This window comes from Denticeps clupeoides, chromosome 17, assembly GCF_900700375.1.
Source record: "Denticeps clupeoides chromosome 17, fDenClu1.1, whole genome shotgun sequence".
NCBI lineage: Eukaryota > Metazoa > Chordata > Actinopteri > Clupeiformes > Denticipitidae > Denticeps > Denticeps clupeoides.
The window spans coordinates 4,774,782-4,800,099 of NC_041723.1; the positions used below are offsets into that span (position 1 = coordinate 4,774,782).

Here is a 25,318-nt window from a genome sequence, read left to right on the forward strand (position 1 = left end):
TAAACGGAGGTCGGGTGAGATTTGGTTTCTGTCCATCCATCAATCACAGAGGGACAAGCTTCACCACTGGATAGTGCAAAACCACCGGTGACACAATATGTCCTTAGTCCCCAGCGTCCACGTCCAATAAACATGCAAGTCCTTTGAACGTTTTAATTAAACTAACATCTCCACCCACCAGCCACCCTGGGTTATAGTTTAAGACAAACAAAGCCATTTTTTACAGGCCAAGATCAAATACGGGACGGTTTACGTCAGCCCGCGTGAAACTTTATGTCGAATTTCGAACCTTCTGAAATCCAACAGGAATTTTCATGAGCATGTTTTGAAGTTGAATCCTTCGGGATGGTAAAAGCAGAGATGTCTCACAACAAAGGAGTCTGTGGTTTCCTTTGCCATCCTCAGTCAAAAAATGTGGCCCAAGTAATGTTTTCAAGCACCATGAGTATTTCAGCTGTTTGCGCATTAAAACGCCTCTTTCATCCCATTTTCTTTACCATAATGGGCAGACCATTAATTCACAGTAATGGTGAAATATTGTTGTAAGCTGCAACAGGGTGCCTGAGGAGATAGGTCTGTCTCCTGGGCATTCATCAAGGAATTAGCAAAGAACATCCACCACCATTGTGACCGTACGACTGGCTCACTGGGAACAGTGCCGTATTATGAGCACTTCGGACCCGCGGTCCCTCGTCACGGGTTCTCTGTGCACCAGTGTTCAGGCGGGCCTACTAAGACGGTGGGGACCTGTTACGGTGTTTGAAACAGAAGGGTCAGGCCTTGTACGTGCCTCTGCCACAAGGGGGCGTGTGCACAGTGAAAACACACCCTTGACCCCCCACACAAACAGAGGCCACAGTAGATTAATTCCGAACTACCCTTCAATTAGGCTCAGGTGGGTGGTAATAGCCTCACCACCACCAAAAAGGAAAAAGAGCACAATATTACTTTAACACTTAAGGTATGATTTAACACACATTCTGCACAGCACCAACAACAGTGACAACATGAAAATGGACGGGAATTCATGTGCATAACCGGATTGACTGATAGTGACTCGTCATGTTTTGTTATTTATCAAATCGCATCCAGGATGTACAGTACAGGCCAAAAGTTTGGACACACCTTCTCATTCAATGTGTTTTCTTTATTTTCATGACCATTTACATTAGTAGATTCTCACTGAAGGCATCAAAACTATGAATGAACACATGTGGAGTTATGTACTTAACAAAAAGTGGAGACCTGGCCTCCACAGTCACCTAAACCCAGACCAAATGGTTTGGGGTGAGCTGGACCAACAAGTGCTAAACACCTCTGGGAACTCCTTCAAGACTGTTGGAGAATCATTTCAGGTGACGACCTCTTGAAGCTCATCGAGAGAATGCCAAGAGTGTGCAAAGCAGTAATCAGAGCAAAGGAACTAGAATATAAAACATGTTTTCACTTATTTCACCTTTTTTTGTTAAGTACATAACTCCACACGTGTTCATTCATAGTTTTGATGCCTTCAGTGAGAATCTACCAACGTAAATGGTCACGAAAATAAAGAAAACACACTGAAAGAGAAGGTGTTTAAACTTTTGGCCTGCGCTGTGTAAGGTATGATTTAACACACATTCTGCACAGCACCGACAACAGGGACCACATGAAGAAGGACGGGATCTCATGTGCATGACCGGTTTGACTGATAATGATGATTTTCGTCTCGTCGTGTTTTGTTATTTATCAAATCGCGTCCACGATGTACTTCTTAAAATAAAAAAAAATTAAAAAAAACAGGAGCAGCAGTAGCAACTCCAGCGGTTGCACCACCTTCAGATTCACAGCTTTTGCTATTTGCGCGACGCGGCGGGCGTTTACGTGGCGTGTTCCGTCTTTTTCGTCTTTCGTACAACAATCGCACGTGTTGCACACGCACGGCCGGTCCGCCCCGTCCCCCCGCGCCGGCCCGAAAGGAGGGGCGTGGACCGGGGATTTTTCTTACCTGCGCCGGAGCACCTGAAAACGCGACATGGAACCGTAGCGGCGCGCCGCGGCTGACGGGGACCGGACGACCGCGTCGGCGCGACGGGGGAACTCGCGTGTGTGTGTGTGTGTGTGTGTGTGTGTGTGTGTTTTTTTTTTTTTTTTTTACTTTCGAAAGGAGCTCGCTGCCGAAGCCCCCCAACCTGCGATGGCCCTCCGAGCGCCCGACGCTGCCGAGGCTCTGCGGACGACGGCCGGACGCGGCGAGCCGGCCGCCGAGCTGCTGTGACCATGCCGGCGGCCCCCCGACGCCGGACCCTCGACGCCTGCTTGTGCTTCGGCATCATCTACCTGAGGCTGGGGTGAGTTCCCCAAAAGCCCTGGGGTGTGTGGGGCAGCGATCTTACCGGTAAACGTGGCCCAGACCGGGACTACCTGGCCCAGGTGCGTGTGTGCGTGTGTGGAGGTGGAGAATATTCAGCCCGCTCTCATTCCATTCTTTCAAAATAACAAAACGATAATAATAAAAAAGTTAAAAAAAAAAAGAAAGAAAGAAGTGCGGTCCGGCTTGGGTCTGGGTGCCACCGACCTGAACCGGGGTCACCCCCCTTGGGCTCGATTTGGAGGCTTCTCCCGGCCAGGCCCGGCCCGGCACAGGCGCAGGCTCACCTCTGCACAGCCTCATTAATAGCGGCACGCTGAGTTGCATTTCCACATTCCTTTGGCTCGATGGAGTTTCTACCTGTTTTGCAATACTTCACCTGAATTCCTCGCTACAGCTACGCAGACTAGGCTGACAAAAAAAAAAAAAAAAAAAACCCGAAACAAGCCAACCCATAAGGCCAAAACTCATACCAACACTAATACCATACTGTCTGCTGCAAGTCTCACGAAGATCTCCTTTTTACAACGCTTCTGATAATTATTTAGAATTTTTTTATTATGCCGTTCCAATGGAATGGTCGTAACCAGCTGACCCCCTCATTACCATACACAGGTCACCAGTAAAAAACACAAATTCAACGGAACGCAAGTTATAAATGCACCATTGTGTCATTTATAACCGTGCAATATGTAAGGCAGTATAAAATCGCCATGATCATACCCTAAAGAAATTTGTTTCAGGAATTTGTATTTGGAAATCAGGATAAAAATGAGCAGTGTTCCCTGTCCTGGACTGCTGGGGGTATGTCCAATCAAGACGCTGAAGCCACACCCTTTTTTTAATGGAAAGCGGGACAGTCAACCTCAGTTCTGTCAGTGCGTGACACAGCTGACTTGCGTAACTTATGGCTAAACACGGCGGGCAGGAAAGCCAGGGATGCTAACAGATGATCTAGCTTCAGTAGGGATTAGGGGTGGGGTCATGTTCAGAGGGTGGAGCCACGATTTATGGCCCTCTGCAAAAATCCTGAAAACCAAGCACAGTTCAGTACTAAAGAGTTCGCAGAATGTTCAGCAAAGATTCAATGCCGACATTCCGATTTTACAAAAAATTCAGGTCCGGGCCTACAAACAACATCCTTGTGAGAAGAAGAGAAAAAAAAACCTGATCAGAGCTGATTACCACTCAGCTTTTCCACACAGCCCTCATTGTCTCCGACTTCCCCGAATAACGGGCCAACAGAAATTCATATATTATCACCACTCCGGGTATGATGGTTCACATGTCAGGCCAGGTGAAGCGTTACCAGATATCATCTCGCAGCTTCATCAGGACAAACCTGTTCGCTCGTCCCAGTTCCCTTCACTGGGTGCTCTGACAAAATGCTTCATGATCCCCTCTTTACTCCCAGAGAAGGTTGCCAGGTCTTGGGAAAGCATTCAGTCAAAGCCGGTCCCTGCCAACGACACAAAACAGACCGAAAGTAGCTCAAAGGTGTTGGCGTCACGCAGCCACTGTAATGTGAGAATAGTTCGATTCTCTGAATATCAGGCCTGTAGTAACAACCGGGGACGGTGACATGCTAATCGGATTTGGGTCCCTTTGGTCTTAAAACAGATTTTGAGGCGTCGTTTTGGCCCTGGCAACCGTGCCCCCAGTATGGAGATTCTGCAGGTGATGACGGACAGCGGCTGGGCCTGCAGTCGCAGACAGAGCCGTTCAGTCCAGGTGACGAGTGACAGGAGGGGAAAAAGAGAGAATAAAATCTACAGCCGAACGACAGGCAGGACAGTGTCTGCAACAATGCGAGTCCATTTATTGTTCACGTCGCATTAAAACAGGCCCGCTGAACCGCAGGACGTGTACTCGCCAGTTCATGCACAACAGACATGGTTCTCGATATCTTACTAATTAACTCGTCCAGAAACCGACCAGCCATCCCTTCGGCCCGTAATTAAGGCGCGATTGGCCACTGGGGCCAATTAATTTTCCGCGCATGCGCAATCTCCGGACGACCTAAAGAAGGAGAAAAAGAAAAAAAAAGAAAAGAGGTGCGCGTCGCCGTGCTCGTTCGCGCGCGCCTTCCGCGGCATCGGCGACTCCGTCCCGGCGAATCGGGCCCGGGGTGCGGATCGGCGTCGCCCCATTGTCCCGCCGCGTCGCGAAAAAGTGGGCGTACTGCAAGCGCCGCGCTGCCCAATGGAGAAGGGCGCCGTGCTGCCATGCAGGGATCCCTGAAAAGCGTCGCCACTCCGGCCCGGGACGCACACTCGGCAGCAGCCGCGACGTGCCAGAGCCGTGCACGGCGCGCCACGGGGACGCGCTCCGTACCGGGAATTAAGGAGCGCGGCGGGGGTCCTCTCCTTCATTAATTTTTTTTTTTTTTTTTGGGGGGGTCCAAATCTCTCTCTCTCTCTCTCTCTCTCCGCGTAAGAGGAAAGGAGAGTTCGTTCCATGTCACCATGATCATCTTCTCCTCGCGCAGCGTGCTGCTGTCAGTCTACTATCCGCAGATCTTCCTCATCCTCACCAGCGGGAGCTACCTGTAAGTCAGACCGCGGGGCTGCTGGGACTTTATATTTTAATCACCGTTTTAAATGCAGCGATGGACAAACCATTTCACCATTAAACCGATAAACGCAACCATACAAGAATTCAAAATCTGACTTTTTAAATCATTTTTTTTAAAACGAGCCGCGTGCATTTTAAGTTTTTTTTTTTAAGGTTCTTTGTCCACGTGTCTCAAACGGTGAAAACGATAGGATCAAAGTAAAAAAGAAAAAAGAAAAAGTGATGACATCCACGCTAAACTGTGGAACAGGTTTGGCCACAGAGTGGCAGAGGAGTTCAATTGCAGAAGGCAAATGTACTTATTTATGCATTTATTTATTTATGTATGCATTATGCGTCTGTGCATTTATGTATTTCACACGCGCGGGCACGGTCGTGTCACCCTCCCACCGCCACCCGTGGAAAAGCAGCTGATCTGCCTCTGCAGCACCATGCTTTCAGGATGTATGCATATTTTATGATTATGTGTATGTATATATATATATATATATATATTGTGTTCTCCCCGGCGTTTAAAATAAGGTGCGGTTTCTGGGCGCAGCTGAAAGCGGGGGCGTCTGTGTTTAACGTCGGTGGGCGCGTTAGAAACTACACACCATTGTTTGTTTTTACAGCTCCTAAGATCCCCGCTTCGGCCACGGCGCTCCACTCAGGGCGGCTGGGGGGCGTCCACGGTGGGTGGCAAGATCTCTAACGGGACCGTCACCTGGCATGACTCCATAGACGCTGGACCAATGAAATGAATCCTCCATTCCGGGCAGGGCTGGACGACCCCCTCCAGTTACAGTAGAAAACTTTTAGCAATTGGACTGTTGCTTGATCAGCTCCTTTTAGATGAATGCCATTAATCAGTCTGATGTACACTGATGTACAAGCAGTTTTCGTTTAGGCCGTTCCAAATGGCTAAAAAATGAATTTAAGTTGGTCCATGTGTTTTTTTTCCCCCTTTACAATATTGCATTTGTATGGCTTTGTGCAAAAACGCAAACTGGCCCTTTTTTCCCACTAAATATGAAGGAACAGCAGGGACAGTAGAGTAGTGATGCATCTACTTTGTTCCTGTGCGGCATTCGTTCCGGGGGTCGTTTAGTCAGCTTTCCTGTGCCATTAACCTCCGACAAACTGTAACGTTCTTGACGCAGCAGGTTCGCGCCTAAACTTGCGTTACGTCACTTCCACCCGTTGCTTTTTCAGGTGATGTTAGCACTAGGTCCGGCGTTTCGAGTCTTTTTTTTTTTCTTCCTCTTCCCTACGGACATAACAAATGGGCCGAGTTTATGTGAGGTGAGGTGATTCACTGTAAATTACACAAGGCCCATCCGACCGCCGTTAGAAAAATAAGCCGCGGAGGAACCTCCCCCCCGCCCCAGCCCCGGCAATTAATAATATGGCATTATCGTTGTTTGTTAACGTATTTAGTCAGGGCAAAGTTTAGACCGTTTCTTCTTCCAGGTGCGGAGGTCTGGATGTTGAAATGTGGACCCGGTGCCAGCCTCCCCTTCCACTTCACGTCTCTCCGTTTGTATGAACTGGATTTATTATACACAGTGGCATCTTTTTTATCACATTCTCAGGCCGGAACGTTTCACGTTTGTTTTGAGCGGTTTAAAAGAAAAGAACGTGTGTGTGTGTGTGTGGGATTGTTTAGGATTTACTGAACTGGGAACTCTGGTTGCATGCGAAACCACACATGAGCGGGTGTAATTTTAGAACGCTTTCGTACGCGGATGTGCACTTTGTCGCGGCTGTTTTGACCGCGCCGGCTTGAACGGGCCCGGCGGACTTGTCACAGGGCATGCAGGACAGCCACTAGGCAAACTGAATCACATTTGTGCACGGTGATGATGCTGGGATTTGCGAGATTAGCCGCGGAATGTCCAGGACGGAATGCGTCTGCACAGCGGCGTCACACATCGTTTTTTTTTTTTTTTTTTTTTTTTGGGGGTGTGGGGTGGGGTGTGGGGGGTGCCGGGTGAGCATGACAAGTGTTTTGGGGGCGCAGGCGTATTTCATTTCCGTATTTCACCGGGCCGATTTGTGAGGGTAACATTTCAACACGACGAAAACACTTCCAGCGTTAATGGCACTTATTACAAATAATAACACGCTAAAGACGAGTGAGAACAAGCACGGCCAAGGAAAACATAACATTGGCGTTGGCAGAGAACCAACTCAACACACTGATGTTGACGCACGTGCAGAGAAGGTAGCAGCGAAATGATAAAAGTAATAATAATAATCATAATGTTGCCTTTTTTTATTTAAAACACCATAATGACAGATTTCAGTGGCAGCAGCAGCCATGGGTACATCGCCACTCTCCCTGCTCTATGTCCCGAAAAAAAACGTCATTTAGTCCACAATCAGATTACATTGTAAAGGCCTGGAGAGGACTATGATTATTATTATAATATGTATTATTAATATGTATTATTATAAAGGTTTGCCTCTCACAGATGGGGAGCACTAAATATTGAATAATACTCAATATGGACTACTGAAAGTAAATATATGACCAAGTTCTCTTTATAAACTTGTAGGTCTAGTGTCTAAATCTGACAATGGTCAAATATGAAGGTGCATTTTATTGAAACGATTGCGGTATGTGGTAATTATGCACCACTGGGTTCATGTTTTTTATGTTGTGACTCCCAAATATCTGCTATTCTGATGTTTTGTGATTATCTGAGTGTCATTTGTGGTGCTTATGTGAAATTTTATCAAATATGTTTGTAGCTATGCACTCATTTGTCAAAAATATGAATTAAGATACAGGATTACCATAGTGACGTTGCTTTTTAAGTAGAAAATGATCAGTATATTAATTAAAATTGGGCAGTCAGCTATGTTGCAATAATTTAATGTTTGTTGTCCCTAGAAAATTTTGCATGTGGTAGTGAAATTGCTACTCTCAACAAAAAAAAAATTATATCCACAGCGAGTCACCTAAATTGCTTTGATGACCATACAGCCTTCAGTAAAGTCTTCTTGTTACCGGCATCTAACTGTCCTGTCAGGAACTGTCCCTCTTGAAGACGTGACCCGACCCCCCCCTTCTTTTGCCAGTTGACTGGAACAAATTTATTGTACAATAAATCGCAGAGGACGCTCGGCAAAGCTCCCCACGTGAATCGGCGCTGCTGCTGACAGCACAGAACGTTCCGCAGACCAGGAACGGCCCTGAAACGCAAAAGCAAGAACACGTTCCGGCCCGGCTGGCTTGCGGTCTCCCTTTGTGGAACCACTTCATCGATTGGAGGGGGGGAGTGGGGTCGGCCGTATCCAGTTCCCAATCAGCGCGCGCCCTTGTTGGTGGTGGAGTTTAGGGGAGCATGTGTGTGTAACGGTTTGTGTGTGTGTGTGTGTGTGTGTGTGTGCCCGCATCAGCCTTCTCTGGTTGTGGTTGTGCCTACGTCACACTTCAAAGCTGGCATCTGCCTCCGCGCTCTTTCGTGGCTCCTCGTCTGCTCCTGCGGGGTTTGGGGCCGTAAACACAGGGGCGCGTTTGTTTAGCAGTCCGTTGCTGTGCCCGCAACCGTCCCAGAAAGACTTATGTCCAACGCAAAGAACAAAAAACCATGAAGTTGGACCTGCAGCGTCTCGCCGGAGTGTTTTTGGATGAAGGGAAGCGCGGAGCCCTCACTGTTATTTATGGCTGTCCGATAAACCACATGCGTGCTTCAAACACGGCTCAAATTATAAGGGATCAAATATTTCGTATGACTCCTCGTTGGAGAGGTGAACTTGGTCTAAATCTGTCTGAATTCTCCAGCGAACTCACTTGACAATTAATAGAGAAGCCTGGGATTTTTTTTTTTTTTTTTTTACGGGGTTCTTTGCCAAACCAGCGTGGAGGGACCTTGTCATTATGCAAATAAACAAAATATCGTCTCACTCCCCACGACATGCAAACAGCCATGTCGTTCCTCGGTTTCGCGATGGTCCATGGTTGCTCAGATCCTTCCGCAAATACCACGCTGATGAGCTGCTAACAGACTAATAAATGCTAATCTTTGGCAGGACGTCGGGTGGCCGCAGCGCTGACCGGCCTCTGTCTCTGTCCCTCCTCACAGGGCCCTGTCCTCTGTGGTGGCTCTGGGTGCCAACATCATCTGCAATAAGATCCCCGGGCTGGCCCCTCGCCAGCGGGCCATCTGCCAAAGTCGCCCCGATGCCATCATCGTCATCGGGGAGGGCGCGCAGCTGGGCATCAACGAGTGCCAGTACCAGTTCCGCTACGGCCGGTGGAACTGTTCGGCCCTGGGAGAGAGGACCGTCTTCGGGCAGGAGCTTCGAGTAGGTACGTCTGTCCGCGGGGATGCGTAAGACATGCGTTTTTTTTTTTTTTTTTTTCCCGCTCTGTTGCTTTAATCTGCGGTGTCGTGTTGCGCCGATCTGTGCGGTCGTCCTCAAATTATATGACCGTTGCAGGAATGAGCATTCTGGTGGCCGCAGTTGTGACTGTTGTGGCAGGCAGCTTCTCCCACAGGCACAGAAGGAGATAGAGATGCACTTAGACGCAACCCTTATCTGGCCGCAGTAGCTCTAGAGTCTTCCTTTGCTGAAAGCCTTGCTGCCAGGACCTGACCGATGGTGCGAGGTCCGAAACGGCCCTCTGTGTTTCAGCGGACGCCCGCTGGGTTCGTTTCATCTCGCTTTGTTTGTGGGTTAAATCGGATTGGAGCGAAGTTATTGAATGACTGCAGCTGAATGGGGAGAAGAGACGTTTGAAACTTGACATGGCAAATGAGAGGACTCCTAATGGCATTATTTCATAAAGCACATCTGTTGTTCATCTTCTGAGACTAGCCTCTGCTTCGTCGTTGTGTGTGTGTGTGTGTGTGTGTGTGTGTAAATGTATGTGTCTAGCTAGAAACAGGATAAACATTTGCGTCGTCTCTTTTGTTCACACTGGCATTCTGTGGATGGCTCTTGGTGCAGTTGTGCGTTCAAGGGACACATTGTGCGCTTTCCCCTTCGCCATGCAGTGCGAGTTGCATTTAATGCAGCTCTGTTAACAATTACCCCTTTTAAAAAGCGCACAATATTGAAAATGCATACCTTTTTTCTTTTTTTTTTGCCCATTTGATGTTTTTTGGAGTTCAGTGTTATGGAGCCATTCATGTGGGCTCCGATACGTTAGCTTTTTAATGAACTGCAGCAAAGTGCAAAAAGGAGAATCGCATATGTGAGGAGAGTCATATAGGCCCATGCCTGTAGTTAATCTGTGGTACAAACTTGCTTATGGCCCACAATGTGACCCAAAGAAGGCTTTGCAGAAGAACCTGACCAGAATTGCTGTGCCAATCGAAGAGATCACTCAAACGCTCACTCTACTCGTCCTGAGATTTCGCTTCCCTGCCGACCAGCTTTCTTGCCCTTTGCAAGACAGTAACGTTCAAGATTGTTATACGAGTTAGATAGAATAGAACAGTTTGTGGGAAGGTAGGTAGGTAGGTAATAACCCAGATTCAGAACCAGTTCTGTGAGGGTTGCGCTTGGTATGAGGTAGCCAGTTTAACGTGTCAGTGCAGCAAGGGTCGTGATTTGTCCCTTTTCAGGTCACTGGGTGTATTACTTTCTTTTATTTTTACAAGACCTGCCAACATTAATGTTTGTGAGTAATCTGGAAACCTTAATTTGTAAAAATGCTACTGCATCATATCGGCTGATCCCAGCGCCCTCTCATGACTCCTGCACCTATTCTTTTCCTTTCAATTGCTGTAACTGAAGAGCAAGGCGGACAAATTGACCGAGGAGACGTCCCCTGGCATGCTTAATGTCAACCGAAACGTCTTTTGCGTTGCCAGCTGTAGCTATTTTACAAACAAGATGGTGAAAATAGCGTGTTGCACACGCCGGTCCGTAAAATATGCTTATTTTTTCTTTTTTTTTAAATGAATCTTGACCACATGACTTTCAAAGCATGACTGGCTGCTGGAGGTCAACCAGTTAGGTGAGAAAAATGGGCACACGTACTATGTTGTCCCTAAGGGCAACGATGGTGAATGGCAGTTCTGACCACAGCCATTACGTCCCGGTATCCAGTTTGGAGCTGTGGGAAATGACTCCAGTTAGTGGTTGAACTGGACACCTTTCTGCTTCCCTGGCCTCGCCCGTGTTTACTCTGCGCTGTCGCCGTTTAGTGTCATTTTGTGAATGATCTTGCAGATATCGCTGCGCAGAGTATCGTTTCGTGTAAGTGCAGAGAACACGAACGCTGCAACTACTTCCAGAATCCTCACATTCCCACAAAATCAACTCTGAGGAGAGCAGGGGGGAAAAAGATTCCCGCCTCGGCTTCTACAGTAGGGCTTTTTTTTTTTTTTTTCATGTGAATCCCCCAAATTATGACCACAAAACTTTCCTCCATCCCAATTACACAGTTTTACTTTTAGATTGGCGTGGAGATTACATTGTTTTTCAGGAGTTACAGATCAAGGAACCGCAAGGCTAATGCGTTCTCTTCTCACTGCTGCGTTTGGCCGGAGTCGGTCAGTTCTGGACCGCTTCTGCGCTGTTCCCATCAGCTTTCCAGGAAGGTGTGCATTAATAGTTGGGCTATTGAGTCTTACTGCGTCCCCTGAATGAAAAACCGCACACACACACACACACACACACACACACACACACACACAAAAAAAGTCTTAATTCATGGAAAAATTTCCGTTTCAGAAAAGAGCAGTAACTGGATATTTATTTCGGCGTTAGTCTATAAACACGAATACGGCGTGTGTGTGTGCGCCATGCCGGTGGCAGAAAGAGCGAACGGGGAAGACGGGCCGCGTCCTCCTCGTTAGGGTGACGTCCGTCAGCGGCCGAGCCGCTTGTGCGGAGAGCTGGCTGGCCCTGAGCGTCAAGTTTAATACGACCCATGAGAGACCGGCACACCGGACGCTGACAGAAGGTAAGAGATAGAGATTACGGCTTGTTTATTCTACTTCCAAACAAGGCTCTGGCACACTCGCGGCTTGCCGTGGAATGAAGCTGCTCCTGCTTTTAACTCGAGTGCACCTAACGTATGTGGAGAATTTGGCATATTTGGCATATAAGTTGTCATCGCGGCTCCTCTGGATGCGAGGAACAATGCGGCTCAGTGTCTCTATTGTACAGTGATACCCCATGGGGGTCTTAATTGAGGCCAGGATCCAGTTCAGTGTAGAAAATAAGAAATTAGGGTAATTAACGTGTCAGCAGTAATTGACCCCGGAAAGTGGATGTTATTTGCTGCGTAAGAATGTGTTTATCAGGAGCTGCCAGGGCAGCTTCAGCTTAAGGCCAGGGGCCAGCAGCCAAAGATGTGGGATTATTTTTATTTCGAATGCCATCCAGAAGTACCCAGAGCTCAAGAAAAGCCCTATGTAATATATTGCCAATCAGCTCTCAAGCGTGAAAATATGTTTTAAATATCTTAAATCTCCCAGGGCAAAATATACATGTACCTTCGTGGCATATACATACTATTCTCCAGGACTGGTTAATGTAGTATGAAAAAATATCTTTAACAATACTGTTATTATATTCCATGAATTGTAGGGTGGTAGTAGCCTAGTGGGTAACACACTCGCCTATGAACCAGAAGACCCAGGTTCAAATCACAATTACTACCATTGTGTCCCTGAGCAAGACAATTAACCTTGAGTGTCTCCAGGGGGGGGACTGTCCCTGTAACTACTGACTGTAAGTCGCTCTGGATAAGGGCGTCTGATAAATGCTGTAAATGTAACTGTATTTCTATTCCATGAAATGTATTCCTCTTTTAACACTATTTTATTAATTACCCATCACTCACTTTTCATAACCGATCAGGCCTGCACAGTCCTGGGCGCAGGACTGGGCAGGCCGGAGGGGGCATGCACACTCACACCTTCGGACAATTCGCCAAGTCATCTAGTGAACACGCCTTACGATGGTGGGAGGAAACCGGAGAACCCGGAGTAAACCCACGCCCATACGGGAGAGAGCAAGCAAAGGGTTTCGTCAGGGTTCGAAAATCAAGAGCTTGGACGTGTGAGGCCACGCTGCTAACCGCCATTTTACTGTGTGGTCCTAATTACACATGTAGGTTATTACACATAATAATATCACAATTACGGCATGTAACCCAAATAAACAAACATTAGTTCTAGAAATTAGAGACAGAATGTAAGAAATAAAAAAGTATGTTTTTTGACATTGCACTGATTCATTCCCTCCTCTTAAAAGGAGCTTGTTGCTCAAACAAAATGTTCTCACTGCCTTTCCCTATTGCACAAGAGGCAGGTGAAGCTCTCACTGCAGCAGGAATTTCTCCATGTAGAGATTAAGGAACCTTTTAACACAAGCGCACCATTGCGTTTTATTCTGGGATTCTTTTCCTATTGTGCATAACCGTTCAGAAACGACAGCATAAGGAGCCGCTCTCCGAAGCTGGAGCAGTGTCTTCGCTCAGCGCCAGGAGGGCGGTGAGTTATGGCCGCCCATGCTGACTTTATTGAGGCCTGCGCTGGGGAGGGCGGGCATGAGAAACGCAGGGTCTCGCGGCTCCACCGCCACCCGGCACTGGAAGCGCAGACCTGCAGAGGAGAAGTGAACAGAGCGCACGGCCTGAGGTGGAATGCGGCACCTCCCCTCCCTGGAGGTGGAGATGAAGGCGGTGCTGCTGGTGATAAATGCTGACCATTGATATCGTCTCATCTGCCCCCGGTAAAGAGCCGACTCCCTGCTCGTCCTCCTCCCTGGGCTCCGGAGGGGGTTCTGGGCGCTGTTGACCAGCATGAGCGCCAAACAAATGTCTCGGCAGATAAAAGATGTTCAAGTCAGCAGGTTCATTGAGATCCACTTGAGTGGAAAGGGTCCCAGACAGGCACATACTTGATCGAGGAGGCCAAGATGCGAGCGCCTAAACTTCCCTCAGCCGGGTGTCGGCCCAGACTGGAATTCGGCGCTGGGAGTGTTCGCCATACATTGTTTTTGTGAATATGATCGCTGCTATTCTCCCCCCCACACCTCCTATCATTCTTACATGAGTCTCATCCTAAACATCAGACTGATTGTCCGTGAGAACCTTTCTTTCTCATCATTTTAGAAGCTGCTCTTCATTTGTGTGAACAGAAAATTAATTTATATTCATTCTAAATCGGTGCAAGTTTGACATCAACTTTACTGTACAGATCTAAAGATTTGGGGCCCAGTTATTGCAGCGCTTTAGCAGACAAATGGCATGAGGAGTCTTCTGGATGCCTTAAGGATGGATAGAAGTAAACAGACAAAAGACACATTCCCTGCTTCTTACATTTACATTTAGCCCATCAGAAGTAATGATTAACTGATGCTAAACTGATTTTAAAATGGGAGGAGCCAAAGGGGGTGATTGACAAAATTGTAATGTTACATACATTGGCTTGATTGTTTTATTATACTAGATTGGTATGATTTGTACCAGAATTAAGATTAATACATTTATTTATTCATGTCTGTATTAAAAAGGATAATAGAAATGATTTAAAAGGCCTTACTGAGAAGTTTTACTGAGACTTTGACACTTTTAAAAAATGTAATATGGTGGAATTAGAAATATTAGAGGGTTGTCCCTCCCAGGAGTTCTCTCTGCCAAGCAGGCGGTGGCAGTTAAGTAATCGGAAGGTTGCCGGTTCGAATCCCGACCCGCCAAGGTGTCTACTGAGGTGCCACTGAGCAAAGCACCGTCCCCACACACTGCTCCCCGGGTGACTGTCAGGGCTGCCGACTGCTCACTCAGGGTGATGGTTAAAAGCAGAGGACACATTTTGTTGTGTGCACCGTGTGCTATGCTTGCTGTGCTTCACAATGACAATCACTTCAATTTCATTTCACTTTCACTTCAGTTTCAAAATGTATCTCGGAATATAGTTATTTGCACAATGTTTTGTAGATAATGTCTCCTCTGCCCTCACTGATTTGAAGATCTTGTGAATCCTCTTTCTTTTATCAGTCAACTGACTGATTAAAAGGTTGGAGCCATTGTTATGTCACGCACGCAACAGAAATCGATTTAGTCTGGTCTGACTGTCCATAAACATTGTGGTGATACCAATTTTCGGTTGCAGCTCCCACACACTGGAGTCTATTGTGATGCATTCATTCTGCCATGTTTGTGTTGATTTGGTTTCAAACGCGAATGAGGGTCTTTCTGAGCACTTCCAACAAGGCGGCAGGCTTTAGTGTTTTTCATCCTCTGAGAGATTCCAATTTTATCCACTGCATAAACTCAAGATGGGCTTAATTAGCCCAGATGAATGATTACAGTCTATATCATTTATTTGAAATTCGGTGGCTCAAAATTCCAAGTGAAAAAAAAAAAATTCTACTCCATCTGACTGGGATAGATGAATGGACGTGGATGCTGCTTAACCTCCAGTCAAATTATGTCAAGTGCAATGATCCTCCACAAACAACTGTTAATTACATCATTTGCAGACCTAACCGTGCATCTCGAAGCTCGGTTAAGTCATACACATGTGGTTTAATTTTTGTTTGCCATTGTCATTCTTCAAAGCCGAGTCAAAAATTAATGCCTCTTTCAATATTAATCTTAACCAGCTGCACGCTTTCCTCTTTTCTTTGCAATGGGGTTGTATATAGACAGTGAAAAAAAAAAAGAAAAGAGCGAGAGATGAGAAACATCTTTAATGTTAGACACTGGGAAGAAAGTTTAACACTAAGCTACTCCACAGCCCAGAAAACAAGAAGCGCAAGCTTTGCACAGTAAATTAGACGACAGTGTGTGTCGGGAGTGATCGTCAGGGTGGTGGTCTGACCAGTCATAGCTCATCATGTGTGTCTGTGTGTCTGCGGTGGTTTTATTTTATTTCACGTTTTTCAGAACTGCATATTTTCTATTTGAGTTGGCCAGAGATAGCAGGGTTCGCTAATTAAATTCTCGCTAAAGCAAAGATTTGGTGTGCCTCATATTACACAAGCAGCTCGTACCTCATAAATCCGGCCGCAGCCAAGCAGCTACAGAGACATTCGCAGTGTACATTTGAAAAATGTAGTTTTATTTATTCATTAATGTACTTTAAGGAGTGCTATGCATATTGCCGCATTATAGGTCGGGCACGGCAACTAATCATAAGTGAATCAAAACCAACATTCAGAACCTAAAAGCTAAAATAATTTTTCCCTTGTCGGTTATTTTGGCCCCTTTTAATAAATATGTGTAATGAAATTTGTTAATTTGCCACATTTTTGATAGATCTGGTCTTTCGTAGAAAACATTTTTGATTTGATTTGCTTTCCTTAAATAGTTAATCCTTCGTTTGTTTTACAATCACTAAGATAAAAAAAAAAAAGTATTCCAGTTGCTGTTGGTCATATTTGGGGTGTAAACCATCATCGAGAAAAGAAGGGAAAAGCGTGATATTGATTGAGATCATGACCCTTAATTATAGATGGCTGTCACTTTCACACAAAATGGAGGAGGCCCCTGCCACCGGGCGACTCACCGGGGCAAAAACCTCCGAAACGATGCATATCTGCCCGCCGCGCCATGCCAGAGTGGCGCAGAATAAAAGGCTGTTTTCCGACTTATCATCATGTGGGCCGGGCCTAATCCGCACCCGCCTGCTTCCTCCTGGGGCCAGAGCAAACAGAGGAGGCTTATCAGGTATTGGGTGTCTTGTGGGAGAGCCGCGCACGGAGGCTTTTCCATCGGAGGGGTGTGCGGACATGGCTGACATGGCTGGGACGGGCGGCTGGCAGAGCCTTTTCCAAAAGCCCCGTTCCCCGGGGCGGCCCAGCGCTGGCCCGGGCCGCTGTTTATCGACCCCGATCTGCGTCTGGCTGCGGAGGCGAGGGAACAGGATGTGAGAGGATCATCGCCACCTCAAAGCACTCTTTGTCCGACACAATCAGATCGCCGACTGTATTCACTGTGCTGAGTGCGGCATCCGACATCCACAAGTGCCTACAATCACAGCGTCGACGGCGACCGGAGCGCGCTTCAACAGAACAGCGGGGCAGAACATGGCGCTATAAATGTGCGTTCCGTCAGGGTTTAACCCTTATCTGGGGTACTAGGGAAATGTCAGGGGTTTTCATACATGGAACATGTAATGGCAGCTTGTAATGGTACATACAACGCACGCTCGCTTAACAAGTCGTAAAACAGCCGAATGCACTGCATGTGCTGCGCACGCAGTCCCGCGACCCAGGGCGAACCCTGGTCCTGTTGATTCGTCATTTCACCCTTTAAATAATGTCCCCTTTTCATAGATACGATGACGTCATAGAAAACAGATGCCAATTGGCGATCATACATACAGCCACTGTGCAGTGGTCGCCAGGCACAATGCAAACCAGGGAAAAACCAATCCAAAGGTTTGCAGGCAATTTTGTTAATGTAACAAAAATAACCTATATCAAACATTAATCAAATATTGATTTACCTAAACAGATTATTGCAGAATCTTACTTTTCGAGTGTAGAGTACAAACAGAGACTCAACATTGTGAAATATGATCATCAAAACTTTATGGAGTGCATTATAAATCACAGATTACTTGCTGATTTTTTTTTTTATTAATATGATCAGAATGCTGAGGATTCGTGCAATTGTTCACATTTGTCCAGGCTGATGAGGACGTCTTTGTCAAAACCCTGATGACTTCATGCTCAAGTTGCCTGATATTGCCTGATAATCTGACGCTGACACCTTTTAATATGAGCTGAGCTGCATCACACTTGCATGTTCACATGATACGTAAGTGACATTGTGAATTATTTAGCAGGACGGCCGCTTCACGCACCGCAGCTTTGTCCTTAATTTTTCTTGCATCATGCACTGGTACGTAGAGCGGAAGGGAAAGCAGTAGGACGCGGGGCTTTAGTCAGCGCTCTCTCCCTGATTGATATACAGAGCAGGGGCCTTCTCTGGGCGTCTTTTCTTTCCTGCTCGGATGGAGCCCCAGGGACTGGGCATGAAGCGCTGACACGGCCAGCAGTACAGTGGACACGTTTTGAAGTGTTTAGCAGCGCTGCTGTGCGAACTGCGTTCTGTCCACCAGGACGGGCTGTAAATCCCGGGCTCGGAAACGCAAACTCTGCTAAATTGATAAAGTGGAGAAATTTACGGCCTGCTGGCTCTCGTGCCGGTGAGAAGCGGATTTGCCGATGGTGTGGAAGCAGATGCTCGGGCTGGGTAGGCTCTTAGTAGGCTCTTATCCTTTACATTTACCGCATTTCTCAGATGCCGTCATCCAGAGCGACTTACAATCAGTAGTTACAGGGACAGTCCCCCAGGAGACAGTCCACCAGGATCAGGTCGGAGCTGCCACACTGGTAGTAAGTGTTTCATAAGAGGGCCAAACCGGACAATAGAAGCTGGTTCCAGACCACTAGGGGGTGCTGCACCATGGTGCAGTGAATAATTAATTTACTCCAAACGTTAAAAAACAAACAAACCAAAAAAAAACGAGCACTGGATTTATGCCCCGTCCTGTCTTTGGACAGTGAATGGAAGCTGGAGAGCCTGGTGGAAATCTACACCAAAACGGGTAGAGCATGCGAATTCCTCACACACTGATTCAAGCCCCTGACCTTGGAGGTGTGAAGCCAGCACGCTACCCGCAGCACCACAGTGCCGTCTTGTTCGGAATCTCCAGGGGGTCTGGAACATCACAGCATCAGCATACCCATAAAATTAATAAGCGTTCTAATCGATTTTAAGTCGGATTATGAGGTTGGTCTTTATGTGATCGCCAGTTGCAACAGATCAATACTGTCAACGTACTGTAAAACTGTAAAAGCACTTTTAAAAGCATTTTTGCACATAATCATTGCACTGACTTTTTTTTTATAAATATGTTCATATTTATCCATCTCCTGCACATATCACTTTATGTATATACATAATTTATTTGACCTGTATCCTGCACTTGCAGCTTATTGCATTTCTGGTTAGACCTAAACTACATTTCGTTGCCCTGTACTTCTACATGTGTAATGACAATAAAGTTCAATCTAATCTAATCTAATCTTAATCCATGACCTTTCATTTCACATATGATATTTTTTGTGAAGTGGGGGTGAAATTGGCAATCAGTTGAACCCTAGTCTGACTGCTGAATAAACAAAATAATCATTCATTTAATAAATGAATTTTTCTTGTTTTTGTGTATTAGTTTAGAGCATGTTAGCTCATTTTTAAGCACCTTTCATACTTCTATCTCCGCCTCCTGGCCAAGGAGATCAAGATCTCACAACCTGCTTCGATCCCCTGGACTCGGGGCTGGGAGTGCTTTTCCTGTCCTGCTCCGTCACTCACTTTTACTGCTTTCGTGTGTGTAATTGTGCTCTGGGTCTGGGATTATGTCAGTGACTCCACGTAGGTGTGAAGAAAAAAAAAGACTAGCGCTGTGGAGGAGTTATCCGATGCACCCATCCGGTTGGAGTGGGACCAGGGCAAAAGGTTTCCATGTCTTCAATGTCGACTCGTCCTTCAGATGTTGGCCATCCACAATGTGCGCGCAGCCCGTCGGTCCCGGGTACGGAAAGGACAGGGTTCAACCCGAGTGTCGGTATCCCAGCTTGTTCTCCGTTAGGTTGTAAATCTCCGCTGCTGTGTCATGTGAGATTTGCTCCGCGGTCTCCTTTTTAAACACACATTGTCAAAGTCAGGGCCACCACAGGCTCCGCTGCTGCATGTAAACACGATGGCAAGCCGAGGCCAGAGCGAGCCGCTGACCCCTTGCCCCGAAGCCGAGCCCGAGCGGCGGGGGAGAAAAAGGGGGCGGAATCAGTGGCAGAAGGAGAGTGATGATGGGAGAGGAAGAGGGGTAAACGGGACAGCGATGGCGGCGCTGATGTCTCTCTTCGCTCCCCATGTTGGACCCTGTCACAGACACTTGCCACTAAACTCCATTAGACATCTGGTTTAATATTCGTCTATTCTTCTCCCCAGACCTTTCCAAGTTCATCGAGGTTTTTCTGGTCAGTCCAATTTTCCACTGGCAGCGTACAAGGCTATCCCAGGGTGGTTCCTTTTGGAAACGTGTCAGGGCTTTGGGGCTGGCCTCTTCATGTGCTCCTTTTTTTCCTCTCCAACGCGTTAGGAGCAGCAATGTCTGCGCAGAAGGCGGGAGCTGCTGACAGACTCCAGAGTGTGTTTTGACTTGTAAACAACACAGTTCTAAATGAGCTCTGGGATTTTAGGAGACTCCCCTGCCTCATTTATCTAATTATACGTTCACAGCGGGCCGCATGGAGCATCTAGAGCCCCCATCTCACATTTATCTTACATGCTTTTTTATTGACACAATTGCACTAATGCATCTAAATGATTTTGGTCTGAAGAAGCTTCATAACACATCTCACATCAGTTCACAAATACATGCAATGCACACACACGGAATGGGGAGGACACATTTCAATAGTTTTATTTCAATACTGGCCATACAAACATAAAGGAATCTGCTTTGGGAAAGGGGAACAGGAAAGGCTCACACTCACACTCATTTGCGACAAGACCGGACCCGGAACGCTGAAATGTACAAATGCATTTATTAGTGTGATCTACATAAAATTGGTGCATATGTTGTACAATTCAAATGGAAAGCAAATGTTACAATATTATTACATTCAAATGAAAGGCAAACAGTGAAACAAAAAAAATCACATTATGTGGTATTTAGCAGACACTCTCTCAGAATGACAATCGCTAGTTATAGAGACAAGTAAGTTATTTGAACCTGTCACTTGGTGGGTGAGGCAAATTATTTCAATAATTAAATTTTTAGTGGAAGTCAATAATTTAGATTCAAGATTTACACTGCAAATACAGAATATGATTAAAAAAGAACACTAAATGAGAATGTGAACATGCACAAGTATCAAAACAAATCTCCAATTATGCATAAATAAGAGCTAACTTTGCCTGCAACCAATAGTCCATTAGATGTGGAGCAGGACACGATTGTCATGATTCGGACCGGCAGGGGTTACTCCGGATCCGGAGTCCGGACCGGAGTTTCATGTTAGTCTCGTGTAATGTTCCCTGATCGTGTTCACCTGGTGTATATTTATATAATTGTATAAAACTATCCTGTCTCGTGTATTTTGTATTAAACCCCTGTCCTGTGAAATCGTGCGAATGCGTCCTCCTTCATCGCCATGTCCAGCGTACCCGTGACAGAATGACCCGACCATGTGGACGCAGCCGATCTACGCCCCGCTGAGATCCAGGGAGCTGTGGTCGGTCGGGAGGACGTCTGCTCCACAGATCCATGTCTAAGGTTCCATGTATGGACGTCCCCCGACGCCGCCGTCTCGTCCGGATTCCAGCGACGCACCTCCGGTAATCGCCAGTTCCCCGCCATGATCCACGTCATGTTTTTAATCGGTTCCCCGCCATGATCCATGTCAGGTTTTTAATCGGTTCCCCAAGCGTGGCAGACTCTCGGCGGCCTACGAAAGCTACCGTGGGGTCGAGAGGATCTGTCACGCGGTCCATGTTCCCCCTGGCGATTCCGGAGGCGGGGGAGTACCGACGAATCCGTGCGACCGAACCTCGATGGCCTACGAAAGCTACCGTGGGGTCGAGGAGACCGGTCACGCAGTTCAGGTGCTCCCGGCGTTAACCAAGACGAGGGAGGCGGCGAACTTTCCAGCGGGCCGTGCCGGAGACTGACCGGAGTGACGGGTACCTGCGGACGGCGGACAGGACGCCGGTCCCCCACGGACGCCACCGGTGCAGGAGAGCCGACACTCATCCTTATGGACTTCCTCCCCCCTTTTATGGACCGTTCTGCGTGGCACTCCGAGGACTTAGTGCCTTTGAGGGGGGAGTACTGTCATGATCCGGACCGGCAGGGGTTATTCCGGATCCGGAGTTCGGACTGGAGATTCATGTTCGTCTCGTGTAATGTTCCCTGATCGTGTTCACCTGGTGTCTATTTATATAATTGTATAAAACTATCCTGTTCATGTCTGTTCGCGGTCGGGTCATTGTGTGTTTGTTCCCTTGTCTTGTGTATTTTGTATTAAACCCCTGTCGTGTGAAAGCGTGCGAATGCGTCCTCCTTCATCGCCATGTCCAGCCCACCCATGACAGTGATATAAGTCTCAGTCCTAATCCACATTTTATATATTCTTTGTCTTCTATCCACTAGGCTCAGGTTCGGTGGCCTTGGAGTGACGTGGGGTTTTTACGTCCGTAGCTCAATGGCATTTGAAGGGATCGCTTTTTTTTGCATGTTTGCATTGAAGGAAAGGAAGTGGAGGTTGAGCCACAGGCTGTGGAACATTAATCTGCTCTAATTACCGGCATCAGCAGTTTCAGACCCAACAGAGGAGGTGTCACCCCTCCTCCCCCAAAAGTGGCCGGAGGCAGGGAGGCGCAGAAAAACGCATGTATCTGTGGCGCGCGGAACCACCCTTTCCTCGGAAACGTTTTGTGTGCTGTTTTTACCATTAGCCTGGCACCACGCGTGTGCGGGGTGGGGGGTGTTTGGGGGGCTGGGACGGTCTCGCACAATATTACCACAAGCTGGCGGAGCCCAGCGGCAGTGGTATTTCGATTGGTTAGCGGTTGTGAGTCAGTGCCCACGAGTCAGTGGAGAGGACATCATCCACAGCAGTCATACCCGGGCGGGTGTCCAGCTGGGATTACCAGGCCTGACTTTAACCAGCCACAAGGTTTAGTGCCTTTGAGAGTGGACAGTTGCTGGGAGAGCGAATGTTGTCGAGTCTGTGGTTGATTGACGTGTGTGAGGTTAGTCTTTCTGAAACGCATGCACTGTCTCTAGTTTTTGTCGAAAAAACTCAGCTTTTGTCGATTCACCTTTTCGTTTTCCGTGGGCAAGCAGACAAGTTGACCAATAAAACATCTGGATAAGAGTTCTATGATGAATTAATCTTGAAATGTGGTTAAAAGTTACAATGCGAAACCAGCTACATTGTTATACATATTTTACTATTTTTTTTATTACAGTTTAATGTATTGGGCTTATTAAGGTGGCAGATCAATATTCCAGTAATAGGATTATTAAATAGAACTAAATAGTCAGGACAGGCTTGGCAGTGTGGAACATGCATTTCTTTGTCTATGAAATGCAAATGAGCCTGTATTGGAATGCATTGTTTCCTCTGTGATAGGTGCGAAGCAGGTAGGACACACGTTTTGAACCGTTTTAACCAGTCAGAACTTGTATTTGGAGCAGGAGAAACGTGCTTTTTGGCCTTACAGAAGGAAGTCCAAGGACTCTGAACGCACAGAGCTCTGGCAGACAGACCACGCCTGTTGCAGCGAGGCCAACATGCAAGGTGCTTTCACGGAGAGGACTTCAGCACTTTGGACAGCACCTACAATACTTCTCTCCCGCTAGGAAATCACAGCACAGCACGTTTGCAGGCTGTGTTTAAGGACTTTGTGGTCTGCGCAGTGGCCATGCTGTAATTTCAGCAAGGTGCTGGGGAGAGGGTGATGGAATTTCAGGGCGGATTCCTTGCCTTGGGAATTCCTTTTTCAACCCGGGAATGCACTTACTGTTGCTTACTCTTTTTATGGATTTGGTTGTGTGGTGTAGGTAATGGTGCAACAGCAGCAAAGCAAAGGATTAACCCTTAATGTGGATATGGGAAATTTCACAGTCTTGTTCAATTCAAGCTGACACAAATATATATATTTTAAGTATAGTCCAAAACAAATGGTTCTTGTTAATTATGTTATAAATTCTAGCTGGTTGCAAATATGTACCAGGTAGTTAGCTGGGTTGAAATATTTATAGGATTAGTATTGGTTTAATTTTCAGATGTGATGCCAACAGTGGCCTGCTGCTGCAGCACTCGCACGCACACACACACACACACACACACACACACACACACACACACACCTACCTCCACCAAAGCACATGCACTAATGTACAGAGCACCTAATTTCAGGACACACCCACTACCTGTGCACCTACTGATCGCAGTCCTTTTAAGGTTTGGGACACACGCCAGTGGGTGTCCGATCTACGCCTAGGTTTTGTCGTGGTTGCATCTGAATGTTCTCTTGTTTCTATTTTGGTTGGTTATTAATAAACACTGTTTTCTGGAAGTCTTCACTTGCGTCCATCTCCTTCACTCTCTCCAGTGGCATGGCAACACACTATACCTGGTGGCATTTGCATGTATTTAGCATTTAGAAAAAAATATATATGGGGAAAAAAAATTTAATTGTCAAATTTTCTTTAGTGCATTAGTGTTAGTCTCACTCAACTGTGTTCTATTGCCCAGAATTTTGCATTGTTGCAAGTGTTCATCGTTTTCATTTTTGTGTGTTCATAGAAGCAGGAGGCTTTTTCAGTTCATCACCTGTGTTTTGTTCCCCCCAGGCAGCAGGGAAGCTGCATTCACCTACGCCATAACCGCAGCCGGGGTGGCCCACGCCATCACGGCCGCATGCAGCCAGGGCAACCTGAGCCACTGTGGCTGCGACCGTGAGAAGCAGGGCTACTACAACCAGGAGGAGGGCTGGAAGTGGGGTGGCTGCTCGGCTGACATCAAGTATGGCATCGACTTCTCCCGCCGGTTTGTGGATGCACGAGAGATTAAAAAAAATGCCCGGAGACTGATGAACCTGCACAACAATGAAGCAGGACGAAAGGTAACCTTTTTATTAACCTGCACCACTACAACCAATCTCAGATGCATGTGTTGCTTCTCTTTACTGAGGTTGGTTCCAGTTTGGCGATTACGGTATGTTGCTGAAATTTTCCCGTTATTAACAGCAACTTTATGCACAAAGTACAAATTTAGCTTATGCTCCATTTTACATGGAAAATTTACATGGAATATTCTTTGTCATAACATATTTGTTAATACATTTGTTCCAACATTCTGTATTCTGATTGGTCAAGAACTAACACGACTGCTTTTTTTGTGATAATCTATTTTACTTCCCTAATTAATCTGATCACAATGTAAAGTGACAGGCATGGTAGTGGTATGGGTGGTAGTAGCCTAGTGGTTAACACACTCGCCTATGAACCAGAAGACCCAGATTCAAATCCCACTTTCTACCATTGTGTCCCTGAGCTAGACACTTAACCCTAAGTTGCTCCAGGGGGGACTGTCCCTGTACGTACTGATTGTAAGTCGCTCTGGATAAGGGCATCTGATAAATACTGTAAATGTAAATGTGCAGATGTGGGGAGTGGGCTTACATTTAAACACACAAAAGTGGGTACTTTGGGGAGCAGCAGCATGGGAAACAGGCAGAGGGGAAGGCAGACACATGATAACACGGACAGGGTTAACACAGACTGCCACCGGAGTCAAACACTGGCCAGGATCCATGGACGTAGAACAGTGTGTTACGCTGACTAGGACAATATATACAGGAATATATATACACCCGTGCATACGTGCAACCATGCATGCATGTACGAC

The 25,318-nt window shown here is 46.8% G+C and overlaps 1 protein-coding gene across 2 annotated transcripts in view; it reads left to right on the plus strand.

Annotated features, from left to right (window-relative positions):
• The first annotated feature begins 2,150 nt into the window (after window positions 1–2,150).
• wnt7bb (wingless-type MMTV integration site family, member 7Bb) overlaps window positions 2,151–25,318 on the plus strand; it is a 29,988-nt gene continuing 6,820 nt past the window's right edge. Inside the window, exons 1-3 of one of the 2 annotated variants that reach the window (XM_028959149.1) lie at window positions 2,151–2,330; window positions 8,998–9,224; window positions 24,262–24,533. In XM_028959149.1, coding sequence (XP_028814982.1) covers window positions 2,260–2,330; window positions 8,998–9,224; window positions 24,262–24,533 — 570 coding nt within the window. In that variant the 5' untranslated portion in view covers window positions 2,151–2,259. Of the gene's footprint in view, window positions 2,331–4,757; window positions 4,899–8,997; window positions 9,225–24,261; window positions 24,534–25,318 lie in introns of those variants that run through there. The other variant, XM_028959148.1, reaches the window with a different exon arrangement.